Source organism: Eleginops maclovinus, chromosome 13 (genome assembly GCF_036324505.1).
Source record: "Eleginops maclovinus isolate JMC-PN-2008 ecotype Puerto Natales chromosome 13, JC_Emac_rtc_rv5, whole genome shotgun sequence".
Lineage (NCBI taxonomy): Eukaryota > Metazoa > Chordata > Actinopteri > Perciformes > Eleginopidae > Eleginops > Eleginops maclovinus.
In genome coordinates, this window is record NC_086361.1 from 1,521,968 (window position 1) to 1,549,366 (window position 27,399).

Here is a 27,399-nt window from a genome sequence, read left to right on the forward strand (position 1 = left end):
TTCTGGCGTTGGAGCCCTTGTAGTTCGACTCCACCTTGTCCCTGTATTGTCTTTTCGCACTGCTAATAGCTCTCCGGAGTGCATACCTAGAATTCCTGTACTCATCCAAATCACCGCCGCTGTGCGCGATGGCCCGTGCTTTAAGTTTAGCTCGGACCTCGCCGTTTATCCAGGGCTTCTCATTTGGGAATGTCCGTACAGTAATCCGCGGCACGACGTCATAGATAGAATCGGAGGATGAAACCCTCTTTATTTGTCACATGCATGCACACAGCAGAGCACACACAGTGAAATTAGTCCTCTGCATTTAACCCATCCTAGTACTAGGAGCAGTGGGCAGCTATCGTGCAGCGCCCGGGGAAAATCGTCGATGCATTTGCCGATGTAGCAAATGACCGCGTCAGTGTGTGTGTTTATATCGTCCTCCTCAAACACACACCACTCCGTGATGCCAAAGCAGTGGCGGAGAGCAGAGTCAGACTGCTCGGACCAACGCTGCACTGTCCTTGTCACAGGTCGGTCCCTCTTCAGTCTCTGCCGGTAAACGGGGAGCAGAAGAGATGGTCTGACTTGCCGAAGGGGGGGCGGGGGAGGGCTTTATATCCATGCCGGAAAGGAGTGTAAACATGGTCCAGTGTATTTCCACCGCGCGTGGGGCAGCTGACGTGCTGATAGTATTTCGGCAGGACTTTCTTCATGTTGGCTCTGTTAAAATCCCCGGCCACAGCTGGTCAGCTGCTGTCCGCAGGGATAAATGCGTGTCCCTCACACTGAAACACCCTGACGCGCTTTATAGGCCTACTGACACCTCTTTCTATTACTTGATTTATTCCACCTGGAATACATTTCTCTATTAACACATGTGTCTATTTGCCCCCTGGGAAGACCATGGTATGGGGACACTTAGATAGAGGGTGTGTGACCTCAGTCCGGTTGTGTTCCAGGTTGCTACGTTAAAGCTCAGTTAGAAATCTTTGCTCGAGTCAATGTATAAACACAGATATACAATAGATCAACATTTTGACATAAGGTTAGGATATCCAGCAGCACTTTAAAAAGTAATACAAATTAGCTAAAGTACTTTACTTTTGGTACTTTATGTGTAAGAGCCAATTAAGCACACAGTCATATTTGGGGGAAATGTTTATGTTGGCTTGACATATTACATGGTGCTAAATATTATTTCATTTATACTATCATTTTTGTATAGTTTTGTATACAGTGATATAGGTGGATTATGCAAAGGTTATTTTTCTGTGTACTACTTTTTCATATAAAATGCTAGGTTTTCCTATTTCCAACATGGAATTAGGGATTAAACGCAGCTTTCAAGGTGGAGTTTTAGGAGCTATGCGAGGCTAGTTACATGCTGGAAGTCTGCAAGATTGGATCGCAATACATTTTTGACCGTGTTAGGTGTTACGTGTTTACTGTTACGTGTTATATCAAAACTTCGGTTGGTATTGGACCGGACGAGATGTATTGCTGATGAAAATCACCTGCGGTAAAGTTGTACTTATTTTGAAAAAACCCTCGTTCAAGTTTACCTGCCTCCCGTGACTACATTGGGTCTTCACCAAAGGTTTGGAATTAATTGGAACACGAGTCAGAACTAAGGTACATTGCAAACTAAGTGGCCTAGGAACTTTGGACATTATTAAAACGACAACTATATTATGTATATTTTGATGCCAATATTTTTAAGTACGATTTTGAAAACTTTGAAAACTTGTTCTTGGGGACCGAATCCATGCCACCCCTCAGGTTTCTCCGTTCATTCACCCTGATCAGTTCTTCATGTTATTCAGGCGGTGAGTTTAAGAGGACATCATCCCTTCAGATTGGTAGGCTTTCATTGGAAACACCTACATGTGACTGAGCAGCTGTGAGCAGCTTCTACAGAAAAGCTAAAGCGGTCCTGCAGTTAAACAGTGAGGGGCTTCGCTGTGGTCATATTTTATCAATGCAGGTACTATTTTATCACATAGAACAGTATATCTGAGCATACAAGGACACAGGTTGACAGTATACAGTGAATCACTACAGCACACATTGATGTTTTCTATCTTTGTTTTCTTATTGCCCCTACCTCAATGTTATTGTTGTTTTTTATTGCATTTTGCACTTTCAAATGAAAAAAAAAGAAAAAAAGGAACTTTTATTTATCCCCCTACGGGGAATTCAGTTCCACTCAGTTTTTACACACACAAACCATACAGGTATATCGGTGCACAAGAACATGCATTTTTTGTTCTACAGACACAGTACAAACACAGAGCGGAGAGGCTGCCAGTCGATGCTGACGCCAGGGAGCAGTTGGGGGTTTGGTGCCTTGTGCAAGAACACCTTGGCAGGGCCCACGTAAACTGGGACCTCTCCAGCTACCAGTCCATTTTGTTTTTGGTCCGATCGGGACTTGAACCAGCGACCCTTCAGTCCCAAGGTCAATTCCCAAACAGACTGAACCACTGGCGAAAATACTGAATTAGACACTGCTAAAAATACTAGTTAGATATGTTATGATGAAGGTGCATGAATAAATGTTTACCTGCTGAATGCTCCTGTTGATTGAATTTAAGTAAACTGTGGTAAGGAAAAAATACTGAGGTATATTATTGAGAGGATTAGATATAGAGAAATGATGGCAAAAAAGTGACATACATTATAATTTACTGGACTCAAGTCCTGTGATACCAATTAACATTTCTAAATAAATAGTTAGATAAAACATTATTTCAGTATCATATGTTGAAATAATGTGTTAAAATTGTGAATTATTGGTGTAACTGAGACTTCCGGTATGAGGTGTGCGGAGTAGAAGTGCAGGTGGCTCGCTCCCATGACTTAACTTTCAGGTTTACCTTTTAAATTTCTCATTTTTAAGTATTTTTGTCTTCAAAAGTTTAGTGTAACTGTGCTGTCCACCTTTTTGGCCTCGACAATGTCTAAAACGAAAAGCAAGCAGGATAAAGACCCGTCTTCCTCGTCTGCTAGTGTTACGCTAGCAGAATTTAGCTCCCTGCTGGCTGAGCACAGGAACGCAATATCTGCCGACTTTAAGTCATCTTTTGAGGTACTGACAACGACACTGGACGGCTTGATCTCGACTGTAGCGGGCCATGGGGAAAGGATCGGCTCTCTGGAAGACAACTCTAATGAGGTGGACCGTCGTCTCCAACATTTAGAGAATGCATACTCTACCCTCCAACAAGATAACGTGTTGCTGAAAACTAAGCTGGCCGACCTGGAGGGGCGCAGCAGACGCCAAAACATTAGGATTATCGGCTTACTTGAATTGCTTGAAGGTCCACGATCAACCGCGTTTTTTTCCCAACTACTTGTGGATGTCTTTGGCAAGGAGGTCCTTTCTTCACCACCTGAGCTCGATCGTGCCCACCGGAGCCTCGTAGCCAAACCTGCTGCAGGAGATCAGCCACAGTGATTACTTCTTTCAACTCCCCATGTAAATCCCATCTGAACGGTGCTTTCGATGACCATTAAAATCAATAAGAACTTGGAGGGAAAATAACAAAACAGCAGGTAGTAAAGCTATCTGTTTTAAATCTTGGTAAATTGTTCCCTATCCCTCACTTGTTTTTCTCTCTGCGGCCGTTTCCTCTGTCGATACTGCCCACTGCTGCTTCTAAATTGTCTAAAGACTAATGTGCCATGACACTCTTTAGGTTGTCGATAAGTGTCTCAGCGGCGGTGCCATCAAGACAGATTCCTCTGCTTTTCCTGTGCTGCTGAGTGATAAGCATTCAATTATGTTGTATTTTTTTCTAGAAGAAAACAGATAAATAGCAGTACACAGCAGGAAACTGAACCAGTCATTGTTCTCCTCTCCATCAGCCCCCATCTGCTGCTGCTCTTATCCTTCTTTTCCTCCTCCCATCGCAGCATTCCCTCACACATCCTTTGTTTTACATCTCTGTCTCTGTCATCATGCCTACCATGCGAACAAATGAAGGCGTGTTGAGTTAATTTGACTCAGATGTGAGCCTTAATGTCTAATTACGTACTGGTAACAATAAGTAGTTGCCAGCTCATAGAGTCCTACTGTGAACCCGAAAATGTTGAGTGCTCAAAGTGTTATGTTAGAAATGTATAGTACAGGTCTCCAACACAGAGAAACTGCCGGATGCGAACTTGCATATGTTGGGCAATTTGCACAATTAGCATAGTAACTTATGTGGACAATGGTTTGGCCGGTTAAGACCATTTTGGAGTGGTTGTTGGGGTTATTGAGGATGTTGAATCCATTTCTGACATTGCAAGATACCAAACTGCACTTTTAACCAGAAAGTGGCCATATTTGTACCATTTTTTTATTGATTGTCTACATAGGCTAGCTATGTAATGCTATTGCTAACTGATGTTACTTTTTATTTTCTAACACTTGTACTTTTTATTTCAAAAAAAACTTTGGAGTACTCAACATTTCTGGGTTCACTATGCTGGCAACCAAACTACTTGGGAAATGGAGTTATGCGCGGAAATGTCTTTGTGTGTTTATTGAAGAAAAAGCCATTTCAGAGCGAGCAGCTCAGTCACACAGAGTCAATCTGCAGTGAGTGACCCGGAGAGGGCAGAGCTGCAGAGTTATAAAGGAAACAATCTGACCTTGTGACTGCAGGCTGGGAGCATCTGTCCCCGAAGTGATAATATTAACAACCCAAAGTGAGGAAAAACTGTTTCATCCAGCTAAGTCAGTGTGAGTGACCGTGGGTTATATGCAGGTCAGATAACAGTGTTTTTCCACTGTCCAGCTCATGATTATCAGCCAGTTATTTGTTGCTTTGTAAAAAAAAATGGCCAGTATATTTCCATAGAAATTACATTTTTGGGCAAAGTAATTTATTCTGCTGCATGAATAAATAAGCTGCTAATGATGAAATGTAATGATGAAAATGTAATGATGAAAATGTAGGAAAAAATCCATTTAACACCCCTTACAACATGCAGTGCCTCCATGTGTCCTGGAAAACCCTTAAATATAGAGTTCTGGACTATACAATTTGTCAGAATTGCATCAAATGTTCTAAAAACTTTCTGAAGATGTGTGTAAAATGATGCTCTCTTGTACATAGCATGTACATACTGTAGCATAACCCTAAAAATCATCACTAAACTCAGTGCTAAAAGAAACAAAACTTACGTTTCTTATCATGTCTACTGAATAAGCTGCTGAATAAAAAACTCATGAATAATGAAGCAGACAGTGTTGACCTTGTTCAGATCGTTCTCTGAGTCCAGTCAACCTGATGTGGCTCCACAAGTTCCAAATAGCACTCCTAGAAATCGAAGAAGACGTTTCTACAGTATACATTCAAATTTAAAAACCTAATTTGTTTCAGAGTGAAGGCAGTGCTGTGTTATTGTACCATACACTGGTTGTAGTATTGTGGTCAGGGTGAATAATGCATATGCAAAGCATTGTCACGGCTCCTGAATTTGATTAGGATTTAGCTTCTACTACACACATGGAAATTTAGTTTTTTTTGTATACATTTTTTATAATGTAGACACTTTTTCTCTTTCATGATACAGCCTGTTCCAAAGCATAACTCTTTGAACATTTAGTTGCAAATTGTTACATATGTTCATATTACATTAGCTACTAGAAACCACATACTTAGGATCAACAGGTCTTAGGTATATGCACCAGGGTCAGGAAGTTGACCCTTCAGACCACCTTCCCCTCAATCATATTTGTGGATGTACATTCCCTTTAAAACAAAATGTATGTATAATCTGTACTCCTGAAATGTGAGTCGCTTTTTTCCCCTTCTATGTCCAGAGTTAACTGTCCCCTGCGGTCATCATCATCAGCTGTACTAACTGACACCTGCCTAGCTGTTAGCTGAAGGCGCTAGCCCCATGCTATTTAAATACCCTGAAACCCAGTGTTCATTTGCTGTTATTTTAACAACTGTACATTTGTCAGTGCTCTGCCATCTTTCAAACAGCATCGGGAGGTTTCAACAAGGAATGACAACATTCTAGGCCTGTGTTATAGGAACATATAAACTTAGAAAAAATATAAAAGAATGAGGCGCGGTTTCCAAACCGGTAAAATACTTTTTAAAACAACCACAGGCACATAAGGAAATATATATTCAAAGCAAAACTCAAATATAAGGACAGACCCAAGCTAGAATTCAGAATAAACACATTCCTGCCACACGTCAGAGCTAAGGATCCCCATCAGTTTTCCTATAGGACCAAACCAGGACCAGAGAATGAGGTGACATTTCTCCTCCACTCCCTCCTACAACATCTTGAGTCAGTGGGCCTCTCTGCCTTTCTATTGATGTCAGCTCTGCTTTGAACACCATCCAATTCCACTGGATGATCAAGGAACTTTCCAGTAGATTCACAATTTCCTCAGCAACAGATCACAGGCTGTAGGAAAAGCAACATCATTAACCATCACCACCAACACGGAGCCCCCCAGGGCTCTGTCCTCAGCCCCTTCCTTTACACACTCTACACTACCAACTGTACCAGCTCTACACACTTCAAACTCTCAGAGGACACTACCACTACTCAGTATCATAAACTTTGAACCAAACTATCAGAACGCCATTTCTCACTTCACACAGTGATGCACTTACAACCACCTGTTAATGAAAAAGTGCTTAACTGTGGAGACGTCACTTAAAATAACGGCAGCACTGATCGAGGTTTTCCGGAACTGTTCAAGTCTGTTCACAGTTTCTTTTCCATAAACCAGTCATTAAACAGTGCAGAGCCCATACCGTGTTCCCTTTAGTGTTTACTTCCTGTCTTTTTTCTTCTGCTATTCCCTTTAGTGTTTACTTACTGTCTGTCTTCTTCTTTTCTTTACTGGGGACAGTTTAGCCATCATGAATCAAAAGTTTTGCTGTTTTCTGGTGGAGAATTTCTGTTGTCCACAGCTTACGTGAAATGTACTTATTTCTGCGGATTGATATGATGGCATATATTTCCTTGATTCTCCTGAGCAACTCTTCTGTTTCTCCTTATCAGCGAAAATGAAGGGTCTGGAATGTCTAAATTGACCACTCACATCAAGTATTCAACAAAGCCGCGTAATGATACAAAAGAACTTCCCCAGACTGGACCGGACCCTACCTACATCCAAGTCTTTCAAATATCTGGGACTCATCCTAGACGATTAAACTCAGTTTTGATCCCATCACTTAGCTCCAATAAGGATCCCAGTAAGGACTTCATGTCATCCGTACACTCAGTGCTGTCGGTTACACCTGGACCGGCCCTGACCAATGTGCTGCCCTAGTCAAGATTTTAGCTTGCGCCCCAATTTTAGCTTGCGCCCCCATCATCACCATCAGCGCCGGCCCTGGGTTACACCACTGGTTGTTGCTTATAATCCAAGCCATATCTTGTCCGCTACACAACCTCCAACAAATACAAACTCAGATATGAACATCACACGCCGAGCATGCATAATATCAAATTACACTGAACAGCCAATGAACCAACACCTCACATTCCTCCCTTCTGTTCTGAGATACACACCACCTGAATAGAAAAGAGTTGTCTTTAGCAGGCGTTTTGTTCCGTCTGCAGTAGCGACCCTGAATAATCTGCCTACTTGACACAATATGGATGCATAAGTGAAGTTTCTGTACCATATCTGAATGTTCCTGTATTTATATTCAGTTGCTGTTTGTTGCTGTGTATATCGATGTGTACCAGCTGTGAAAACAAATATCGCAATGGGAAAATGAATCTAAATCTTCTGAAGCGGTCCAGCGTTCTTTGCTGGAATCAAACATCTCTATTTATTCTGGCCTCCCGCTGTTTTTGAAGGCAGAGCTGTGTTGCGTGGCAGCAGCTAAATGAGGGGATTACCATGACATTATAGTGCTTTAAGTTGGCAACACTCTAGGCTTCATGATGTTGCTGCTGCAAAACAAAATCTCCTTATCCCCTGGAGGGAGAGAAAGCTAATATCCTATATTAAGGTGAGCATTAAGGGCCATTACCAGAAAGACAAAGTGCCTTATCCGCAGCGCTCCTCTTTGTTCGGTGGAAGACGTTTATTCTCTTTTATTTCATCTGACACGAAGTGGGAGAAATATCATCCTTCACATCAGAAAAGCTCGGAGCCAGCTTTGACGGTTGTGGGAATGGGATGAGCTGTAAGCAGGCCAAGCATTCAGCAGGAAAGTCATATTAACAACATAACCTTCAATACTGTGCCACTGTGATGGTGGAGCTGCAGACGCAGGGCAGGGAGAGTTTGGCCTTTTGAAGATTAAAAAACGCATGTTTTCCTTTCTTTGGGTTTTCATATGTTTGTGTGTTGACTGTGGCGGCTTCGGTTCAGTTTAAAATACTGGAAATGTTTTTGTCCTGCTGAGCTTTAATCTCTAAAGCTGTTCTTCAGGGATTTCTGTTGACTGTCATAACAGTGAGAGCCACAGCACAGAGTGTGTGATGATTATGTAGAACGGAGTAAAGGCAGGCTGTGGGGTCTGGTTAGAGGACCAAACAACACTGATGTTCCAGGATTATGTTAACCCTTTCATGTCTTGGTAAACTGCTACTTGTCATCCGCACCATTCAAACCCTTTAACTACATTAGCTCCATGAACTATGTGGTTATCTAACAGTAGAGCATTTGTGTCATTACACACCAAAACCAGGGTCAGATATATGAAGATAACTGCTGTAGCACATACAGTTCAGACTGATAATAGTGGAAAATATACATTTTTCAAGCCTCAATTTCAAAAAGGGACAGAAGTAGCTGTGTTAGAGCCTGCAGCTAGATACTTTTCATATGAAGAAGCGTATGTGCAACAAGGCAGTTTAAAGTGCCGTCTATGGCAGATTATTTTCGTAATTCCAGCCTTTTCTTATTTAAATCATTTTAGAAAAGACTAACAACATGACGAATATAAAATGACTACTAACTGGGGAAAAGCAGAATAAACTACTGTCTGAAACAAGCATCGCAACATTTAAAAAATTGCTTAGTATTAGGAAAATGTGTTAATTGCACATTGTATAAAAAATAAAAGTAGATAGAGCATGGACCCATGGCAAACATGAAATCAATAAATAATACTATAATAAAACTGCATTGGCAGAGTTGGGTGCTTTTTGCTGGGGTCCCAAGAGGAAGTAACTTTATAGAGATGACTTTTTCAAGTTGTCTCGTAAAAATAATATCCCAGTAACGGGAAGGAATATTTCAAATTTGGCAGAATTTCCAATCAGGAATAAAAGGATTAGCAAATTGGGGTCAAAGGTCAAAGTCAAAGTGGCGTGACTGATATTTTTGGCCATAACTCAAGAATACATTTTCTAATTATAACAACATTTGACCCAAGTGTTTAATAGTTTAAATTGTGAATTTAGATTTTCTTGCCAGTATTCAACACCAATAATCGGTAACAGAAGGGGAGATTGTGACCATATTTCCCATTTGGTTGAATATTGAGTTATTGACAATAAGCTGATTTTAAAAATATGTTGTCCTGCCACTACGAAGATGTTTGTGAGGAATCCACGCATTTAGAATGTGTAGCTTTTATTGCAACATGCATGTATGCAGAATTATGAACCGTCATGGCTTCACTCTGTGCTCAATCTCTATCGGCTTTATTGGCCAAGCCTGTGAATACATAACAATAATAGTTGTAGCGCAAGATAAGGACAGAATCTTTCACAATGTCATGTCAAAATGGACCTCAAGGTACTTAAAAATCTGTAAAGCAAACATCAGACTTAAATCCTAGACTCTTGACTGGGATGAACCTAACCTTAAACCTTCTCTCTACACAAGCTGCCACGCTGCCACCACTCATTGTGAAGAGGGTGTCAAGTGTACTTTGATTTTGTCCATTATCCTCTCCACACTGCCTGGTTCCTACCCGATCAGCTGTAGCTGGCCTTCCTTCCTTCCTGGTGCACACACTCTATCCATCAATCAGTCAGCTTTTTGATTGATCTGGTCAAAAAAACACCCTCTTTTTCTTCTTCTCTCTCTGGATAACAAGAACAGGGGTGCTCTTGTTCCTCTGGATATCCAGCCCAAAAACCCTTGTTTTGCTGATATTGAGCTTCAGGTGATCGTTGTTCTACCGGTGATGAAGCTCTCCATCAGTCCTGTGTACTGCTAAGCTCTAAGTGAAGACAGAATGTTCCTGATTGGAGCTTTTCACTGGAATCATACATGTCAGAGTAGTATCAGCTTCCAAATGACCATCATATGGTACTGTACGTACATTCTCTGGACAGGCATGGGGGAAATGGATCAAACTTAACAGGTTTGTGGAAATATACAACCAAAATATTCTAGTAATGTAACACAGTTTATCACTTACACGTTGTGTCCTCGTATGGTTTCCAGCAGTGGCGGTGCGTCAATAGTGGGCGCTTGGGCGCCGCCCACCCTGACTTTTTGAGTTAAAAAACGTTATATATACAACATAATTGAAATAAGAAATGTACCGTGTTTATGGGTTAAATGTGTATGGGAGACCACTGTCAAGAACCGCTAAAATGTGTCCGGACATAATATATTGCCATTCGCCTTTTCTGAGAATAGGCAGGTCGGCTACCGTCCGTGGGCGCCGATAACATGGGAGTCTATAGGAGAGCTTATACTTTTCTCAGTCATTTTAGCAAGGATAGCTTTTCATTGGGGGATGAAACTTTGATTTGATGAGCCAATGGCATTGTTTCTTAGTTCAATGTGACATTCTTAGATACGCGATTGGACTATTTCGGCGAATCAGCATCGTTATCATACCCTAACCACAAGCGTAAAGAGCAGCACCGTAGCTAGCTGAAACTTAGATTGAGTGAATATCGATGGCTGAGAACTCCGTGCAAGCTCTACTTAAAACACCGTTTCATCGACTATCAGATGTCGAAAAGAAGAAATTGAAAGACTTGGGACCCGAGCGTCCGGATTTAAACATTCAACAGACGACCACTGATCGCGGGAGAACCTACACTCGGACTTTCTCCTCAAACTTGTATGCTAAGCGGAATTGATTAGCTGGTTGTACAGTGAGCAATGCCTTTTTTTGTTTCCCTTGTCTGTTATTTCAAAGTCCTGGGACTGAAACACTTTGGACTACAACCGGGATGAAGGATCTAAAGCACTTCACACAAAAATGTAAGAAGCACGAATGTGGCCGCAGCCACCTAACCAACTGTCTTAAGCTAAACCTCTAAAAAAGTGCTATTTAAACCGTGCCGCCCAACTGCGCCCCCCCAAAAAAAATGTTCACCAGCCGCCACTGGTTTCCAGTGCTGGGCTCTGCCAGGGTTTTCCTGTCACTAATTATTTTTGGAATTTATGAAAAGGATCCTAACTGTGCGTACACACCGGACGCGATGCAATTTTTGGGCGCGTCACGATTACATGTAAAGTCAATATAAAGCCGCAGAGACGCGCGTTCGCTCCGGTGACGTGCTTGAAGTGGATGCCGCAGCGTGAATGAGGCGATTGAAGGGGGCTGCGTCAATCGCAGTGCTCTCGCGTTAGCCAATCAGCAGTATGGATCTCAGCCTGCCGTCTCTGTCGTTGAATCAGAAAACCAAAACATCGGCTAGTTGACAGAGCCCCCAGCTCCTCATATCTGTTCAGAAACTGGAGAAAAGTTATACTTGTACAAAGCACAGACTGTCTATGGCAAGCATCACCAAATGGCGGACCGCAGTCCAGGTCCGACCCAGTGACGGTTCTGCCCGGAACCTTTATAATTCTAATATTAATATAAAGATAAATAATGCATGCATGCACAGCTAATCCAGTTAATATGACAGGAGCGTCATCAATAGCCAAGCCAATCAAATCCATTGTTTACCTTGTTTCAGCACCAGAGAAAAGCGAGAGAGAGGAGATGAGAGAAAATGGCTTGCTCAAAAGTGGTGAAAACCGAACTTTTTAAGTTGAATGGACGGACCAATACTGCAGGCAGTTCTAAACCTTTGTGTCTCATAAGCTGTGAAACTGTGGCGTTAATAAAAAGTGGCAACGTTAAGTGTCACTATGAGGCCAAACACGAGTCGTTTGAGGAAAGGTACCCGCAGAAGTCCGCAGAGAGGGCGAGTAAAATTATCGAACTGAAAGCACAGTATGACAGGTTTACCCGTGTCCTCACGCATGCCAGGAACGCCAGGAACGTGCAAATGAGCGTTCATTAAAGATTGCGTGGATTTTGGCGCAACACAACAAAGCATTCAGCGATGGGACATTTGTGAAGGCCACAGCTAGAAACACGCACACAGACAGACAGTTAATAGTTACGTTGTCCTAAAGCCATATATAGTCTACCACACAACAGCCAAGAGTCAAAACACATCTCCAACAAATTAATTATGCTAAGTAGGCAACAAGACCGCAGCAAGGAAGAGCACCACCTCTACCCAAAAATGACGGCAGGCGAAGCAGAAAGTTGCGTCCATCTCAACAGTATATTTAAGCCAGCTGTATGTGCCAAACCAGGCAGCATTGAAAGATCTCTGCTGGTTACCTATTAGCCTTGAAGGGTTATTTTTCCTGAAGGGGCGCCGCGGCATATTTCCATCTCGTAAACGGTCGTCGCCTTTCAGAACGGTCGTTGCCATTTTGAACGGTCGTTGCCATTTTGAATGGTCGATGTCATATCCGAGACCGATCTTGAATTCCGAATGCTCGTGGAATGTTCGTGAAGTTTTCGTAACTTCTCGGAATTCTTAGTGTAGTGCCCTACTAATTTATGTTTACATGTTCGGTCATTCGTTAAGTTGTCATATTTCCAATGTTTTAGAAGTCCTTGAACTTATCATTTGTATTGGTTGGTAGAGGTGTCAGTTGTATAGTGAACAAATCAGAGTTCAGTTTTCTAACCTACCAGGTTTGTAAAAGGGGGGACTTAGGTTGGAGAAGCCCGAAAAGGAGTGAGAGGCAAAGACGGAGAAGTTAAGACCGGAGGAAAACGTCTTTATTTATTTTGGGGTTACCAATGTTAAAACAAGATAGAATTACTGTTGTGTGTTCGAGTGCCTGGGAGAAGAGCGTGGAACCCATTTGGTGACAAACTCACAAGACTATGCAAAACTGCGAGACTGTATGCTAACTGTAGCAACGGCTAAGTTAGCCTCGTGTTTAGCTGCGTGGTCTGGAGTCCGGGTTTATTGTTTAGTCCGGAGTCCGGGTTTATTGTTTAGAAGTTGAACAGTATAGACTTAATCTTAAGAGACTCGTGTGCCTGCCTGCTGCCGGTTGACAGAAGAAGGACATCGGGCCAACAGGAGGACTACGCAGGATTGTTTCATCGGGGAGATACGCCTGATCGGCCGTAGGCTATGGAGGGAATAGGAGCTCCATCTAGCAAGCCAACAAAATCCCGGGTACTTTTATTTCTTTTGTTTTGAACCGAGTAGTGGAATATGTGTTGTTTTTATTACGTCGACATGTTAATAAAGTAAAGTGTATAGTGTATGTAGAGTTAGTAAGACCTAGTAGAGTCGAGAAATGTGATTACCCATACATACTAAGAAATCCGAGAAGTTACGAAAACTTCACGAACATTCCATGAGCATTCGGAGTTCAAGCTCGGTCGCTCGGATATGGAAGGTTCTGAAAGGCGGTGCATCCCCGGGTTGTTGGCTAATGTCAGTGGTAGGATTAGCATCATGGCCAGAGTCCGTGCCCGCAGTGGTTGGCTGTGGCTGGCCATGCCAGCCCCTTTCCTCGTCCTCTTCCTCCTGCTCCTGCTGCTGCTCCATCCACTGCTCCATCTCCTCTTCTTTTTGCTCATCTTTGTCCGACCGAGCCTGGCACATGGAAGACGCGGGACCGGAATGGTCGTCTTCCCCTGCAGTAGTCAAAGGTGTGTCCTTATCCAACACACCCGCCACCGCCATCTGTTGTTCTGTCCGACGAGGTTTAAAAACAAATGTATCCGTGATAAAGTTTGACCTGAGCTTAATATGCTACGAAAACAATAGTTTGTCGAGGTACAATAGTACTATAAGCTTCCAGAGCTTTCCAGTGGATGTGTCGGTGAGAGCCGAATGGATGGTGAGAGTACGGCGGGGCGACTTCACCCCAAGCAAGACGAGTGGTGTTCGCAGCAGGCAAAACATCTACTGACTTGTATTTTAATTAATAAATTATTTATTTGAAATCTATATCAACTTAATCTCCCTTCGTGTTGTTTAATTTCCCTCAAGTGGGGCTGACTCATTGAATATTAGTTGGTTTTATGGTAGGGCTAACCGTAGGGCTAACACAATTCTTGGTTGGGCTATAGCAGCGGTTCCCAAACTTTTTTTGCGGCGCACCCCCTTCTACGTCCCAACCCGGTTGATGCACCCCCCAAAAAAACTCAGCAAAAAAACCCCTCAACAAAGCTTTGTTTTATCGCCATATAAATAACTGTCATGAGACGTTCCACTTGGCAGTTTCCCTGATATCAGCCAGTTAATCATATTTGAAAGAAACGAGTTGGCTCGCATATATCCTAGGCTACAGTTGAATGTAGGAGAAGACTGTCTTCTTCTACGTTTCTATCAAAAACTAATAAATTATAGTTTTTTGATTTAAAATAAAAGGGATTACAAAGGAAATGTTTATTGTTCCTGTTTTTTTTTTGTAGTCTATGGAAAATCCCACTTAAAAAACAACACTGTGTAATATTTTTACACCAGACCACCATTACATGTTTCATCTCGCACCCACACTGGTGACAGCTCGGGGTGCGCGCACCACACTTTGGGAATCCCTGGGCTATAGCCTAACCAAGCCCTATCATGGCGCCGCCTATGACTGGTGCAGCTTGATGCAGCTATTCAGAACGCAGTATGCATATCCTTAGCCATTGATGAGTCCACAGATGTAACGGATAATGCCCAGCTTTTGGTGTATGGGAGATTTCTTCACAAAGAGAACAAAGAGATTTGTGAGGACCTGTTGGGTTTAATGCCACTTGAGACACACACAAGAGGATAGGATATATATGAGGGGATAAAGGCGATGCTCACAAAAAGAAAGATTAATCTGAAGCAAGTAGTCTCAGTCACCACAGATGGTGCACCTGCCATGGTTAGGAGAGAGAAGTGGGCTGTGGGATGGATGAAACAAGACAACCCTGATCTCATAGCCTACCACTGTCTCATCCATCAGACTGTTCTCTGTGCCATTCTGTCTGAAGGGTTTGCTGAAGTAATGGATACCATGATGCAACTCATCAACTTCCTCAGGGCATCCTCATCCCATCAGCATCGAGTGCTGAGAGAATTTCTGAAAGAAATGGAGGCAGATGCAAATGACCTACTACTCCACAACAACGGGAGATGGCTGAGCAAAGGGAATGCACTGGGACGATCCTGGTCCATCCGAAAGGAAATACCTGCTTTCTTACAGCAGCTCAAGAGACAAAAAGCTACACCGTTTGCAAACGTTTTTCAAGATAAGCACAAAATGGATGTTGTGGCTTTTTTAGACACCTTAATAAGCTCAGTTTAAAGCTGCAGGGTCAGAAACATTCTGTGTGTGACTTGATGAAAACTGTCCGCTCCTTCCAGATGAAGCTGGACATTTTCAAAGAAGATCTCCAATGAGAGTGTGAGCAGTTCAAACAAATGCGGGAACAAATTCAGGGTGAGAGAGACAGTTCCCCTTATGTCGGCTTCAAAGACAAGCTGATTGGAAACTTCTGTCAACGATTGGACAGCTTCAGCCTTGGACATTCTGCTAATCGAGAATCTATTCCTTATCAGAGAAATCTGAGAATTTTCAAAGGAGGTGACACAGACCTTCAAGTGGGCACATCCTGGATCTTTACAGTTAGAGCTCACTGATCTGCAAGCAGATTTTGCTGTGAGAGAGCATTTTGAAACAACTGACTGCTATTTTCTGGTTACAGATTGTGCCTGAAATGATGTTCCCTGGTCTAACCAAAGTAGCACTACACACCTTAACCATGTTTGGATCAACTGACAGCTGAGACAGCTTTCTCTACGATGAACATTATTAAAACAAACTACCGTTCCAGGCTCACCAATGAACATCTCCACATGAGCATGAGAATGGCACTAACCCCATTTAAGCCAAGATGAAAACTGCTGCCAGGACAGTTACTGTACATGCCCTTTTCTCTCACGAAGAAAGGAAGTTGGAAAGGGAGGAAGGAGAGGAGGAAAGGAGAGAGGACAAAGGGAGCTGCTCAAAGCTCTCCACTTTTCTTTTATTCAGTGCATTCTGCCCTGTTCTATTTGACTTGAAATGAGTTAATACATGTTTAAAAAAGGGGGTGGGCAGCTTTAAAGGTCTTTTGTCATTACTTGAAATATAGGCCTTATGTTCAGGCTGCTCAAAGCTGTGTTTGCACTTTCTATTTATTTTCTTCAGAAGAAATTCAGTCTCTGTTGTCTGTTACTTGAAATGTAGGAAAGACAACTACAGTATTGTTTTCCATTCAAGTGCCATACAAGTTTAGACTTATCGATATGTTAAAAGTATATTACTTTGAAAACACTTGAGTTTTGGCAATAACTGATATGGAAATGTACGTACGTTGTTTTATTTACATCAGAGTGACAATATAAGATTTGAACCTTTTAGTGCAAATTTTAGTAACTGGACCTCTTGGAAAAACCCCTGGTCTATGGCATGGTGAATACAGTTGATGCTTTATTTATGCATGATGTTGTTGTGAGGGTGGACGGAGCAGCTACGTGAGCTTAGCCTGATTGATCCGATCTCCACTCAGAAAACACACATTTCAAAGGGTTTTTTGTCTGCCTTCTTGTGATGAGACGTGTTAAAGCATTAATTCATGCTTTTTACAAACCGGTATCAGTGAGTTGTCAGTTCGGCATTATTATTAAACGTCTAGTACAATTAAATCACTAAAATATGTTCATTTTGATGTAGTTGGTATCTACCATAGTATTTGAATGACGTGGGTACACAACTGACAGCAACAGTGAAACTCGAGCGATAGGAGCGATGCTAATATTCACATCGCGTCCGGTGTGAATGCACCATTAGGCGCAACGGGGAGAGGTATTATCTGATTGTGGGTCTCAAAACAATCCTGTGTAACGTCTGTACTCTTCTCACACAACGTTGGGTCTATGAAATTGGTCGTTGGATGGACGGGTGGGTCTGGTGCGGCGTCAGATGGGATGCTAGCGTTGTGCCGTACCGTAGTTTTGAACTGATTATCTGACCCTTATCAATGGTTATAAGCTTGCCTGTGCATAGTGTCCTAAAGAACATACTTGCAGATACATGTTAAAGCTGCATCCACTTGATTCGTGATTTGCTCTTTGCTCAGGTTGGGTGGATGCAGGGCCTTTTGGTTCTATGGTTACCTCCATTCCATCTACACACGCTACATACCGCTGACCTCTGATTGGTTGCTTGTTGGATGGTCAGCAGTAAACACGGTGAAAGTTAAAAGAATTTGAACTTTGACTGCAGCGCATGGTAACAATTTTTATGCGGTGTGCAACGCCGAGGGTAGCGCTTCAGCGTATTCAGGCGACACCACTCTCTCCATAGAAACTGCAAGAGCCGCTTTACCGTCAACTATCTGAATGCAGCTGTAGGGTGACTGGGCTCAGCTGTAGAAATGTAACAGGGAGCCCCGACATCTGGAGGGAGCTCGGAGTGGATTAGCTGCTCCTTTCCGTTGAAGTGGGGCAGGTCAAGGGGTTGGGGCTTCTGACCAGGATGCCACTGGGGGCTTTTCCTTTAGAGATTTTACCGACACCAAAGCACTTCTAAGAGGCTCCAGGGTAAACCAAGAGCATGCTGGAATGCTTATTTATCCTGCCTGTCCCTGTAGGAGCTTGGAAACGTTGCTAATGAGAGGGGCATCTGGAAGATTCTGCCGCCCGGAGAGATAATCTGATGATGCGTGAAGACTGCATTTGGACTTTGATTAGCTGCAGAGGTGTGGTGTTTTCCCGGTTTGGGGACACTCTTTGATTTTTTCTTTTATAGATGACATAGTTTTGGTTGTAAAATGCCAACAATGAGGCTTCAACTGTAGTCCACAAAACAACAGGAGATGTGATGCAGTCATGCAGTCTATGTTAGTTTTCTGCTTTGGACAAAACTTTATTTCCATTGTAGAGGCATTGTCTCAAAACATTTACAAAATAAAAGATGATAATTGGGGTCATTTTGGCATTCTGTGATAAAGGATATCACAAAATCCTCTATTACTGAGTGGTTCTGCTCTGAAGTTACCTTTTGCTCACCAACACACACCGCTCAGTCCCTCTCCTGTCTCCAGGAATGTTTGTTTGGTCTGTAGTTGCCGCTGCACTGATCCTTACCGTCTTTACTTAATGAACTGAAGGACTTAAAGCTTTCTGTGTTTAAATCTCTGTGCAGATAACGGAGTTAAGGATGCGATTACCCTCAGAACTACAGCGCTGGCGGTTGGTATCGGCGGGTTCTGCCGGCTCTGTGTGGCCGCTGACATGATAGCACTTCCTGCAGGAAAGACCCTCATAAATAGTCTTAATCGTTTAGTTTGGCCTGCAGCAATATCCTATTGTTACCGTCTCAAATCACCATCTCTTTCTCCCCAATTTTATATTACCCAGATCATGGCTCTTTTCTCATGTGCCTCTTTGCTGTTTCGATTTACTTCTCCCTGAGTTTGTCCTTCACTTTTTACGCCTTGTTTTCATCTCACTGTCTCTGAGGCTCTTCCTCTCTTCTCTCTCTTTTTCCTCGGTTGAATTCAATCCGTCAGTAGGCAGTGTTCTTGGCAAACAGCAGGTTGTTTGAAGGTTCATTCAGGAGTTACAGCTGCTCAAGGGTCCTCTAAGTGGAGTCTCTTTAGGCTTCTCAAAAAGTCAATATTATTTTTAATTTTCTAAACTTCAAAAACAATGAGAGAGACTCTAAAGTATTCAAAGTAACATCAAAGTGTTTCTAACCGTAGTGGAACAGACTTCAAGTCTAATTTATTAAGGCATTTCAGAATCATTTACAGGGGCAAACTAACTTTAGCAGAGTGAGTCTGTCTCCTAACTGGAAGTGTTTGTCAGTATATTTGAAGGTTAGCTACGTTAGCTAGTTACCTCACAGCAGATCTGCAGTAACATCAGAAGGAGTCATGTGATCACAGTTTTAAAATAAGACCAGAAAACATTTCAGGTAAGTTTCCAACAACAGAGACAGTCAGCTTTATGATCCTGAATGTCACCAAGCGCTCCGGTCCCAGCTGTGTGCGTCACTTTTTAGTGTCCCCTGGTTTCCGTTGTGTTTGGAGCTTCTTGCAGTGTTTTCTTTCTGCAGCTTTTAGTAAGCGCTGCTCATGTTTCCTCAAGTTGCTGAAGACGTTTCTTCATGTGTTTTGGCAGATTTGTGTTTCTATGTCTGCACCATTTTTGAAGCTGCAGCTGTCAAGGGGTTGGGGAAACAGGACCTAAGTGCAGTAAAACAAAAGGGAGGCGGGTATGGGTCCAAACCAAAGGCGAGCTTTATTTAAATTAAAGCTGTACTAGCAACCGAAAGAAAAACCTCACCAACACTAACCAGGGACACTGGCAACAGGAGCAGACAGAGGGACAGGCAGGAACAGGCAGGTAACATGTACAAGAGCAGGTAGGAAACGACGACGACCGAACAAGAGACAAAAGGGGAACCAAGACTAAATACACATGGCTAATCACAAGACAACACACAGCTGGAGAGGGGAGGAGAAACGCAGGGGCAACAGGTGAACACAATGACACAATCAGGCACAGGATGGAAACACAAACAGGAAGTGAAGCTTAACATGACACAAGAGGGGAAAACATTTCAAAATAAAAACAGGAAACAGACACAAAACAAGGATCATGACAGCAGCACATTTAACATTTTGGAAGACAAATCATTCAGTTTTGGAATACAACAATATAAATTGATAATAATCTAAATGTATTATTGCTGTCATTAATTCATCTTAAAATCATATAGAGTACATCTTCGTTATGATCATTATCTTTATTCCTATTATCTTCCCTTGTCTACGGTTTGCATCTGTCATCAAGCTTGTTCTGATCCAGTCAAGCCAATTTAAATTCCATTTCTAAATCTAATTTAGTTCATGACGGATGCTTCATCAGCAGGTCGGCGATAAACATTTAGAGAGCAAAACAAATCAGGACATGTTGTCAGGGGGGAGGGGCTATTATCATAACTCAACACGACATAATTCAACTGTCCACACAGAGATGGAGCCGTTGCATGATGTGATTGAACACTGTGAGATGTTCTTCAGGGCTCTGAGCTTGCTGTGTTGTTGCACTGAGAAAATACAAAGGCACACACACACACACACACACACACACACACACACACACACACACACACACACACACACACACACACACACACACACACACACAAACACACAAGCTAATGAAACAAATCTTCTGTCCAATCAACTGAGCACATTTGGACTCATTTTTCCTGCATTGATAATCTCCCTCTGCAACATGTGATGCATCTTCATCTGACACACACTTTAGTTCTCCAATAGATCCTTTAAGCCTTCTCCATATTTTCTCCTCTGTCTGGCTCTCTTTCCCTCTCCTGTCTGTCTTCTCTCACATGCTGCTCCCTGTTATCGTCACATTTTGTATCCCTTTGTTGCTTTCTCTCAGACTACATCAACACTAAGCCAGCTAATTTAGAAAAACAATCAACATCTTAATCCCCTCTGAAACACCTGAACAACAGAACAAATTCCTAATCACTTCATTTTTGTTCTATTTAACAAAGCAACATGTATTCGGGTAGAACTGGAGACTTTCAGTGGGTTAAACCAGTGCTGCTCTCTGTCATCACCTGTACTGTTAATTACCTATTTAGTTGTTCAGATTCAAGGAAAAGATATTCAAGGATTTATTTATTCTATTTGCGAGGGCGGCCTGCTCTGCCTGGCAACTTTGACTTTAGTCACTGAAGTGATGATACTGTTGCCACGAAGCTTTTTATCACGACTTCTGTTTGTGTATAAATGTGATTATATGTCCTATTATGTGATTACAGCTAATAAAGGCTAATTGTTGACTTGGTAACAGGTAACCGCTGCATTGTTGCTTTGAGGCATTGATCAAAGCATTCAAATCAGTGATAATGTTGTGAATTCACGGTGTGTGTCTGCTGCATGTTGACTGTCGGCAGCGAGAGTTACGTGTGTTGAGCTGGTAATAAAATGAATGATCCTCTCCACAATGTGTGGTAACTGGTAACTTCAGTCTTTAAAATCAAGGCATACTTTGTTAATAGAGTGGTTAAGGAATGAGTCCTGAGAGCTGGAAATGAGTTTGTTTTTAAGATTTCTGTTTTTTCTCCTCTCAAAAGAAATTGTACCGGACTGTATAATAGGAGGCATGTAATGCATTAGTTAAAAGCAGACGCCCCTACATTTTTGTTATTTCATTTACAATTTCATGTCCCTCAAGCTTCATTACACTTAAATGATCCCATCTGGTGAAATATAATTTGTGTGCTGTTGTACAGTTTAACCTCTAGTGTAGATGGTGCTCTACATGGACATTGGCTTGAGGTCTGATGTTCTGGTTAGGGTAAAACATAAAGAAGTAAGACCAGAACATTTGATACACTAATGTGTGTGACTTCTGGTCATTGTTCACAGGTTGGTAAACTGTTTAAAATGGTTATATAATCAGGAAGAGTTATAAAAGTGATGTGGATCAACATAGAAAAAGGAAAGGAAAACTCAACATGGTTAATTAGCAATTAAATACAATGAGAGCAATTAGATTCACCAACTCTGGTTAGCATGCTAGCATGTGGCCTAGCTCGCGATGCTAGTGTGACTTAGCCGTTAGCCTGATATATTCTATGATGTTGTAGCTGGTTAGCAGTACACTGTCATTATGCATGATATAAAGCCCTTTGTTTTTTAATTTAATATGTGCTTCTGAGAAATGTTGTAGGAGAATATTACACGTGTATTGAAGTTTGGCTTATTTCTATTTTTATTGTTTTACTTGATTTGATATGTGCTACGCGTTTGGGCAACAGAAACATAATTATGTTGTTGGGGACATATACTGTATTTGCAGACCGTGAGTAAAGAACAGAAATTTTGATACACTAATGTGTGTGACTTCTGGTAATGTGTGTGACTTCTGGTCATTGTTCCCAATCCTGACACCGGTAACACAATGCTTTTTGAATGACGCCTTAAAGGTCCCCTATTATGCAAAATGCACTTTTTAAGGTTTTTAATACATATGTATGTCTCCCCTGTGTGTTAAGAGACTCAGACAGTGTCAGCAAAAAAGGGGGTCTCTTTCCCTCCTGATCCAAGTATGTGAAAGCCAGTCAAAGTTTCGCTTCATGTGAAGTAAAATTAATCTTTGTCGCAATGTGTGGGTTGTATGTTATTAGCAACAACCAACCACCGTATGCCCACCCACCCTCTTACTTGAATCCCCTCCTACACACACGTCCGCAAAGGGGCGTGGTCAGCAGCAGCTCATTAGCATTTAAAGCTACAGTCACAGAATCAGCACTTTTGGAACAGGACTGAAACAGAGGGGTTTATGGGATGCTACAATGGTTGAACTGTGGGTATTTTCAGCAAAAACCTTGAGACACAAGTTTTTTGATATATATCTGAGACCTATTATAAATTGTTGAAATACAGTATAATACTTGACTTATAAATCATGATCTGTTGTTAACACAAGCTTTAGGGATTTTCAAGTTTTGTTTTTGCTCGTGAACGGTGAAGGTTTGAAGCTCCTATGAGACATAAAAATAGTGGATTTGCATTAAAAACCAAATTAGACCAATAAAAGTCCTCACATTAAATATGAGCCACTTTAGCTTAGCGGTGGTGTGCAGTCATGTAATCATGATGTAGTTTGTTTATAGCTTATTTTTTACCAGTGTCTACTGCATTTACACTACAAAGATCACAGAGTGGTGTTATTTTATGAAGAATATCCTGTTGTTAGTCATATAAACCAGTGTTTACCACAGATATCATTTTCTGCAATCTTCCAAAATCACTTGGAATATCCCATAGCTTTTTGTCCTTGCAGCCCTCGCTAACTTTTTTTGCTTCCCTTCCTTTATAAAGACGTCAACGCTGCATCAGTCTTTGTAGGAGATTATCATATGCTAACATGTCCTCCTGTCCTGCAGGTGGCGGTACAGGCAGCCAGCAGACCATTCTCCATGAGGAGCAGTGGAAGATGCCGGCTCTGCCAGCACTGCTGCTGTCGATTTACATCCCCGCCCTGCTGCTGACCATGGCACCGCTCTTCTTCAGCCAGGCCAACTCCCTCTCTGCCGTCCGGATGGGTGAGTACTGTCAGCTTCACCTCTCAGTCACACAATCGCTGTCCTACACAGATCAAACTGCTGCAGGTTAAACTTCCTAATCTCAGTTAATTTACTAAATAAACAATGCGTGAAACTAAGGAAGTAAGATCAGTATTGTTCCTGATAATAAGAGTTATTCTAAGTGAGAATATGATGCTACCTGGATTCAACCCTGTGACCCTGCAGCTGGAAGCATGTGTGCTCACCACCGAGTAGTCTTTGTTCCATAATGAAATATCTTGACATTTCCTGGAAGAACTACACTTTTAAACTAAAGTTCTCTTTACCACTAATCATGGGACTATTATGTATAGAAAGTGTTAAGTTATATTTCTCATGGTACCTAACATCCACCAAGGCAACATCACAAAGGGTGCCAAGCTACTCTTTGGTAAGCCCCGCCCCACAACCAACATCAGTGCCTTGAGTCTGAAGGCGAAAAAGATCTGAAAGTGAAAAACGATCTGAAAGTGAAAAAAAAGTGAAACCTCAAAAAACAAATGTTGAAACTGAAAAAAGAATTGTTTTTGAATCCAAAAACGTAAAATCTGCAATTGAAAACAAAGGATTCAAATATGTAAATATGTGAAATATGAAGAAAAAAAAAGAAAATTCTAAAAAATTGCTGAACTGAATAAAAAATAATATTCAACCTTAAAAATGATTTGAAATACTTACATTTATTTTGAATACATCATGGAATCTTTCAAAGTTCAGGATAAAAACTTGAACTTTCAAATAAATTGTATTTTATTTGAATGATCAAACTTTTGACCCTGATATAGTTCCATATTAAACGTGGTAAAGACATTCATGGTCCCCATAGGATATATTTCAATAACTTTAGTGACCCCATGACCATTGATCTTAGTACATCTGTGAGAAGTGAATTTGTTGTGTAGGCATGCTAACCAAGGCTTTAATGTTTTCAGTATTTTATTTTATAGTGTTTTCTTAGGAGGCAGACAAAACAACAAAATACAACGTTTCTGATACAAGACTGGGTCATTAATAATACGAAAATAAATGAGGCAAAGGACAGCATGCACAAAATAATGACACAAAACATGACATGCCACAGTTATAGTACAACAAATGATATCTGACATGCTAAAGTCCAGCATTGTTCAATAGACACTGTCCTGGATAACTCCAGGCTCTTGACAGGAAATTGATTTTAAAGCATCATTTCTATCCATGTGAATCCTTGAGACCCCTCTCTGACTGATACCAGCGGCAGGCTTTTAGCTAGGATTTTTTTACAGGGCTGTCCAATTTTTTTTCAATGGCCTAGCAACACGCGAGCAACCGAGCAACGAGTATTGTATTGTAGGGGGGCCCGGGGGCACCCCCCCCGAAACATTTTGAAATTCATAACTCTCTGAAACACTATTTCCTGCATTTTGAGGTGAACATTTTGTGGAATACAGCCACGTTTTTGTCTTTGTTATAACATTATTTTTGTGCTGAGGCTGGGAGGAGGTATGTGTGTGTGTCGGGGGAGGGGGGGAAGACCAGATAATTGTTTGGTAATATTATAATTACACTGATTGATATATAAAATATAAGTTAATACAAAGAACAGTGAGTGTAATTGAAACTCAAATTGTCACATACATCTTGTATGTCTACTTATTCAATGTTGTTAATCTATATCATATATTTATGCAAGACACGTAGCATACAGCTGTATTAGCTGTGTGTTTGTGATGGTTTTCTGACCTTTCACACCTTTGAACATTCACACCAGAAAACAATTCTTACACGACTACTCTGCTGGAAGAAGCTGGAGATCGTTGTCTGTGTCCTTCCTCTTTTCCTCATCTTTCACAGTAACTTGAAGAAAGAATTTTCATCTAGCCTTCATATCAAATCAAACCAATCAAATACTATAAAGGACATTATCAACTGTAAATATGTCAATAGTGGGAATTAAGTAAACTGTTCTCCACAAACATCCATTTATCGATCTTTTAAAAGTAAAGGCTCCTTATTATTCAAAGGAACCATACACATTTTGATCTCCTCATGCGCCCCCCTCCCCACTACAGTTCTCGCCGATCGCATAGTCCTGACGTTTTTGTTGTTGTTTTTCCCCCGGTTCATCGACAGTTATTGACACCAAAGAAGCCAGAAAAACTCCGAAGTGCTCCTATAGTTATCAGGCTTTCTGTCATGTTTGTAAAGGTTGTTAAAAGTTTCAAGCTTACCTGCACTTTCTTCCCGCGAAAAAGGTTAAAGAGATATCAGATATTCCACCAATACATCGCCTGTCCACGCCGCGTCACGGAAAATCGACCAATGCAATGCGAGTCTCGCGACTCGCCGCGAAGTCACTCGCGAGATGTGAGCTTTACGCGAGATTTCGGTTTGAGTCGGCGAATTTTGATCACATTCAGCGAAGTTACCGGGGAAAACAGCAGAGGAAAGAATTAGGGCGTCTTAAGGGCGTCTTGCCTAAAAGTAGGGCATCCAATTTCTTATTATTTTTAGTACAGGGGACAGAGGACGCCCAGACCTACCTAAAAGCCTTACCAGCGGGGTTTCTTTGGTTCATGAAATAGATAGTTCCAGGTCAAGGACATTGGTCATTGGTCCTGACTTGAAATGGGATTATATAATCCTTGGTGTTAACTTTGAATTTGATTGGAGTTTATTGGTCTTGATTTGGACTCTTTTTGGACCTCAAATCTTGGACTTGAAACCCACTTGTTTTCATCCTACAGGTAACTTAGATGCAATAATTGTAATTGATAAAACACCTCATTTTCTCTTTCCTTGAAAACATTTGTAGTAGTTATAAGTATTTTAGTAGCGTTCCAATCCATTGTTGACACCAGAAATATAGAAGAGGTCTTACTGGAAATCCTCACTGGAAGCTAGATGTGAGCAAGCAGTCATCAGCAGTGTTGGGCAAGTTATTTGCACAATGTAATCTATTACTTGTTACTGTCTTTCTTTAAGCTATAAGATACATTACATTATTACTGTCTCTGAAGCGTTAACCTACTTTTGAGTTACTTTCATCAAAATAACCGCAAAAGTGGCCCAGTATATGTATATGAACGAGTCTCTATGGCAGCATTAGCTCACCTTGTCATTGGTGTGTAACGGGGATTTTGCTGACAAGCTTTCTAAAAGACGACGATTCCACAGAGGACAGAGACTGCATATCTTCAACGCTCTGACACGAGTCTCTCAAGTTCTCGGGGTTCAAGAGGCATGCATGTTGGTGAATTCTTAAAAAACAAAACACCACTTAAATTTGGGTTCAAGTGTGTTGTGACGGGCATTATATTACCAACATTTAATTAGTAATGTGTTATAATACTTGCGAGACAGCTAAAAGTAATACATTACTGTAACTCCGTTACTTTTGTAACACTTTACACCAAACACTGGTCATCAGACGAACAAAACCCTGTCTGTTACATGTCACCATGTTTTAGCAGCGCCTCGCTTTCGTTAAAATATAATAAACTGAGTGCCTGAAGGTACACAGACAGACTGGAAGCCTTTATCAACGTACATACTGTAAATAAGTCAACACACATGTACAGAAGGGTATTTGTGTGAAGCCTGTTAGCGGGAAGGAACATCCGCAGAAAGTGGATCAGGGAGTGGGTGTGCTCTTACATGCACACCGAGCTACCATGGAAACCGGGTCATCTGGCACTGTGTAATGGCTCACCTTTTACGCTCTCATTAATAACAGCTGAGTGCTCCCCCCCCCCACACACACACACACACACACACATGCGTGCAGGCACACACACACACACACACACACACACACACACACACACACACACACACACACACACACACACACACACACACACACACACACACACACACACACACATGCGTGCACGCACACACACACACACACACACACACCCTTCATCTTGTGATCACAAATGTAATTATAGAGGAGACGTTTTATTTACAAAGGCCAAAATAATTGTAATATAACAGTAAGCGGATGATTTTATTCTATATTTTGTCTTGTATAAAATCCCTTGCTGCAGACCCAGACCAACAGTGTGTTAGGTTGTCTC

The 27,399-nt window shown here is 41.7% G+C and overlaps 1 protein-coding gene across 1 annotated transcript in view; it reads left to right on the plus strand.

Annotated features, from left to right (window-relative positions):
• LOC134874670 (glutamate receptor ionotropic, kainate 5-like) overlaps positions 1-27,399 on the plus strand; it is a 290,705-nt gene that overhangs the window by 142,219 nt on the left and 121,087 nt on the right. The window contains exon 2 of the mRNA XM_063898761.1: positions 23,159-23,317. Coding sequence (XP_063754831.1) covers positions 23,209-23,317 — 109 coding nt within the window. The 5' untranslated portion in view covers positions 23,159-23,208. The remainder of the gene's footprint in view (positions 1-23,158; positions 23,318-27,399) is intronic.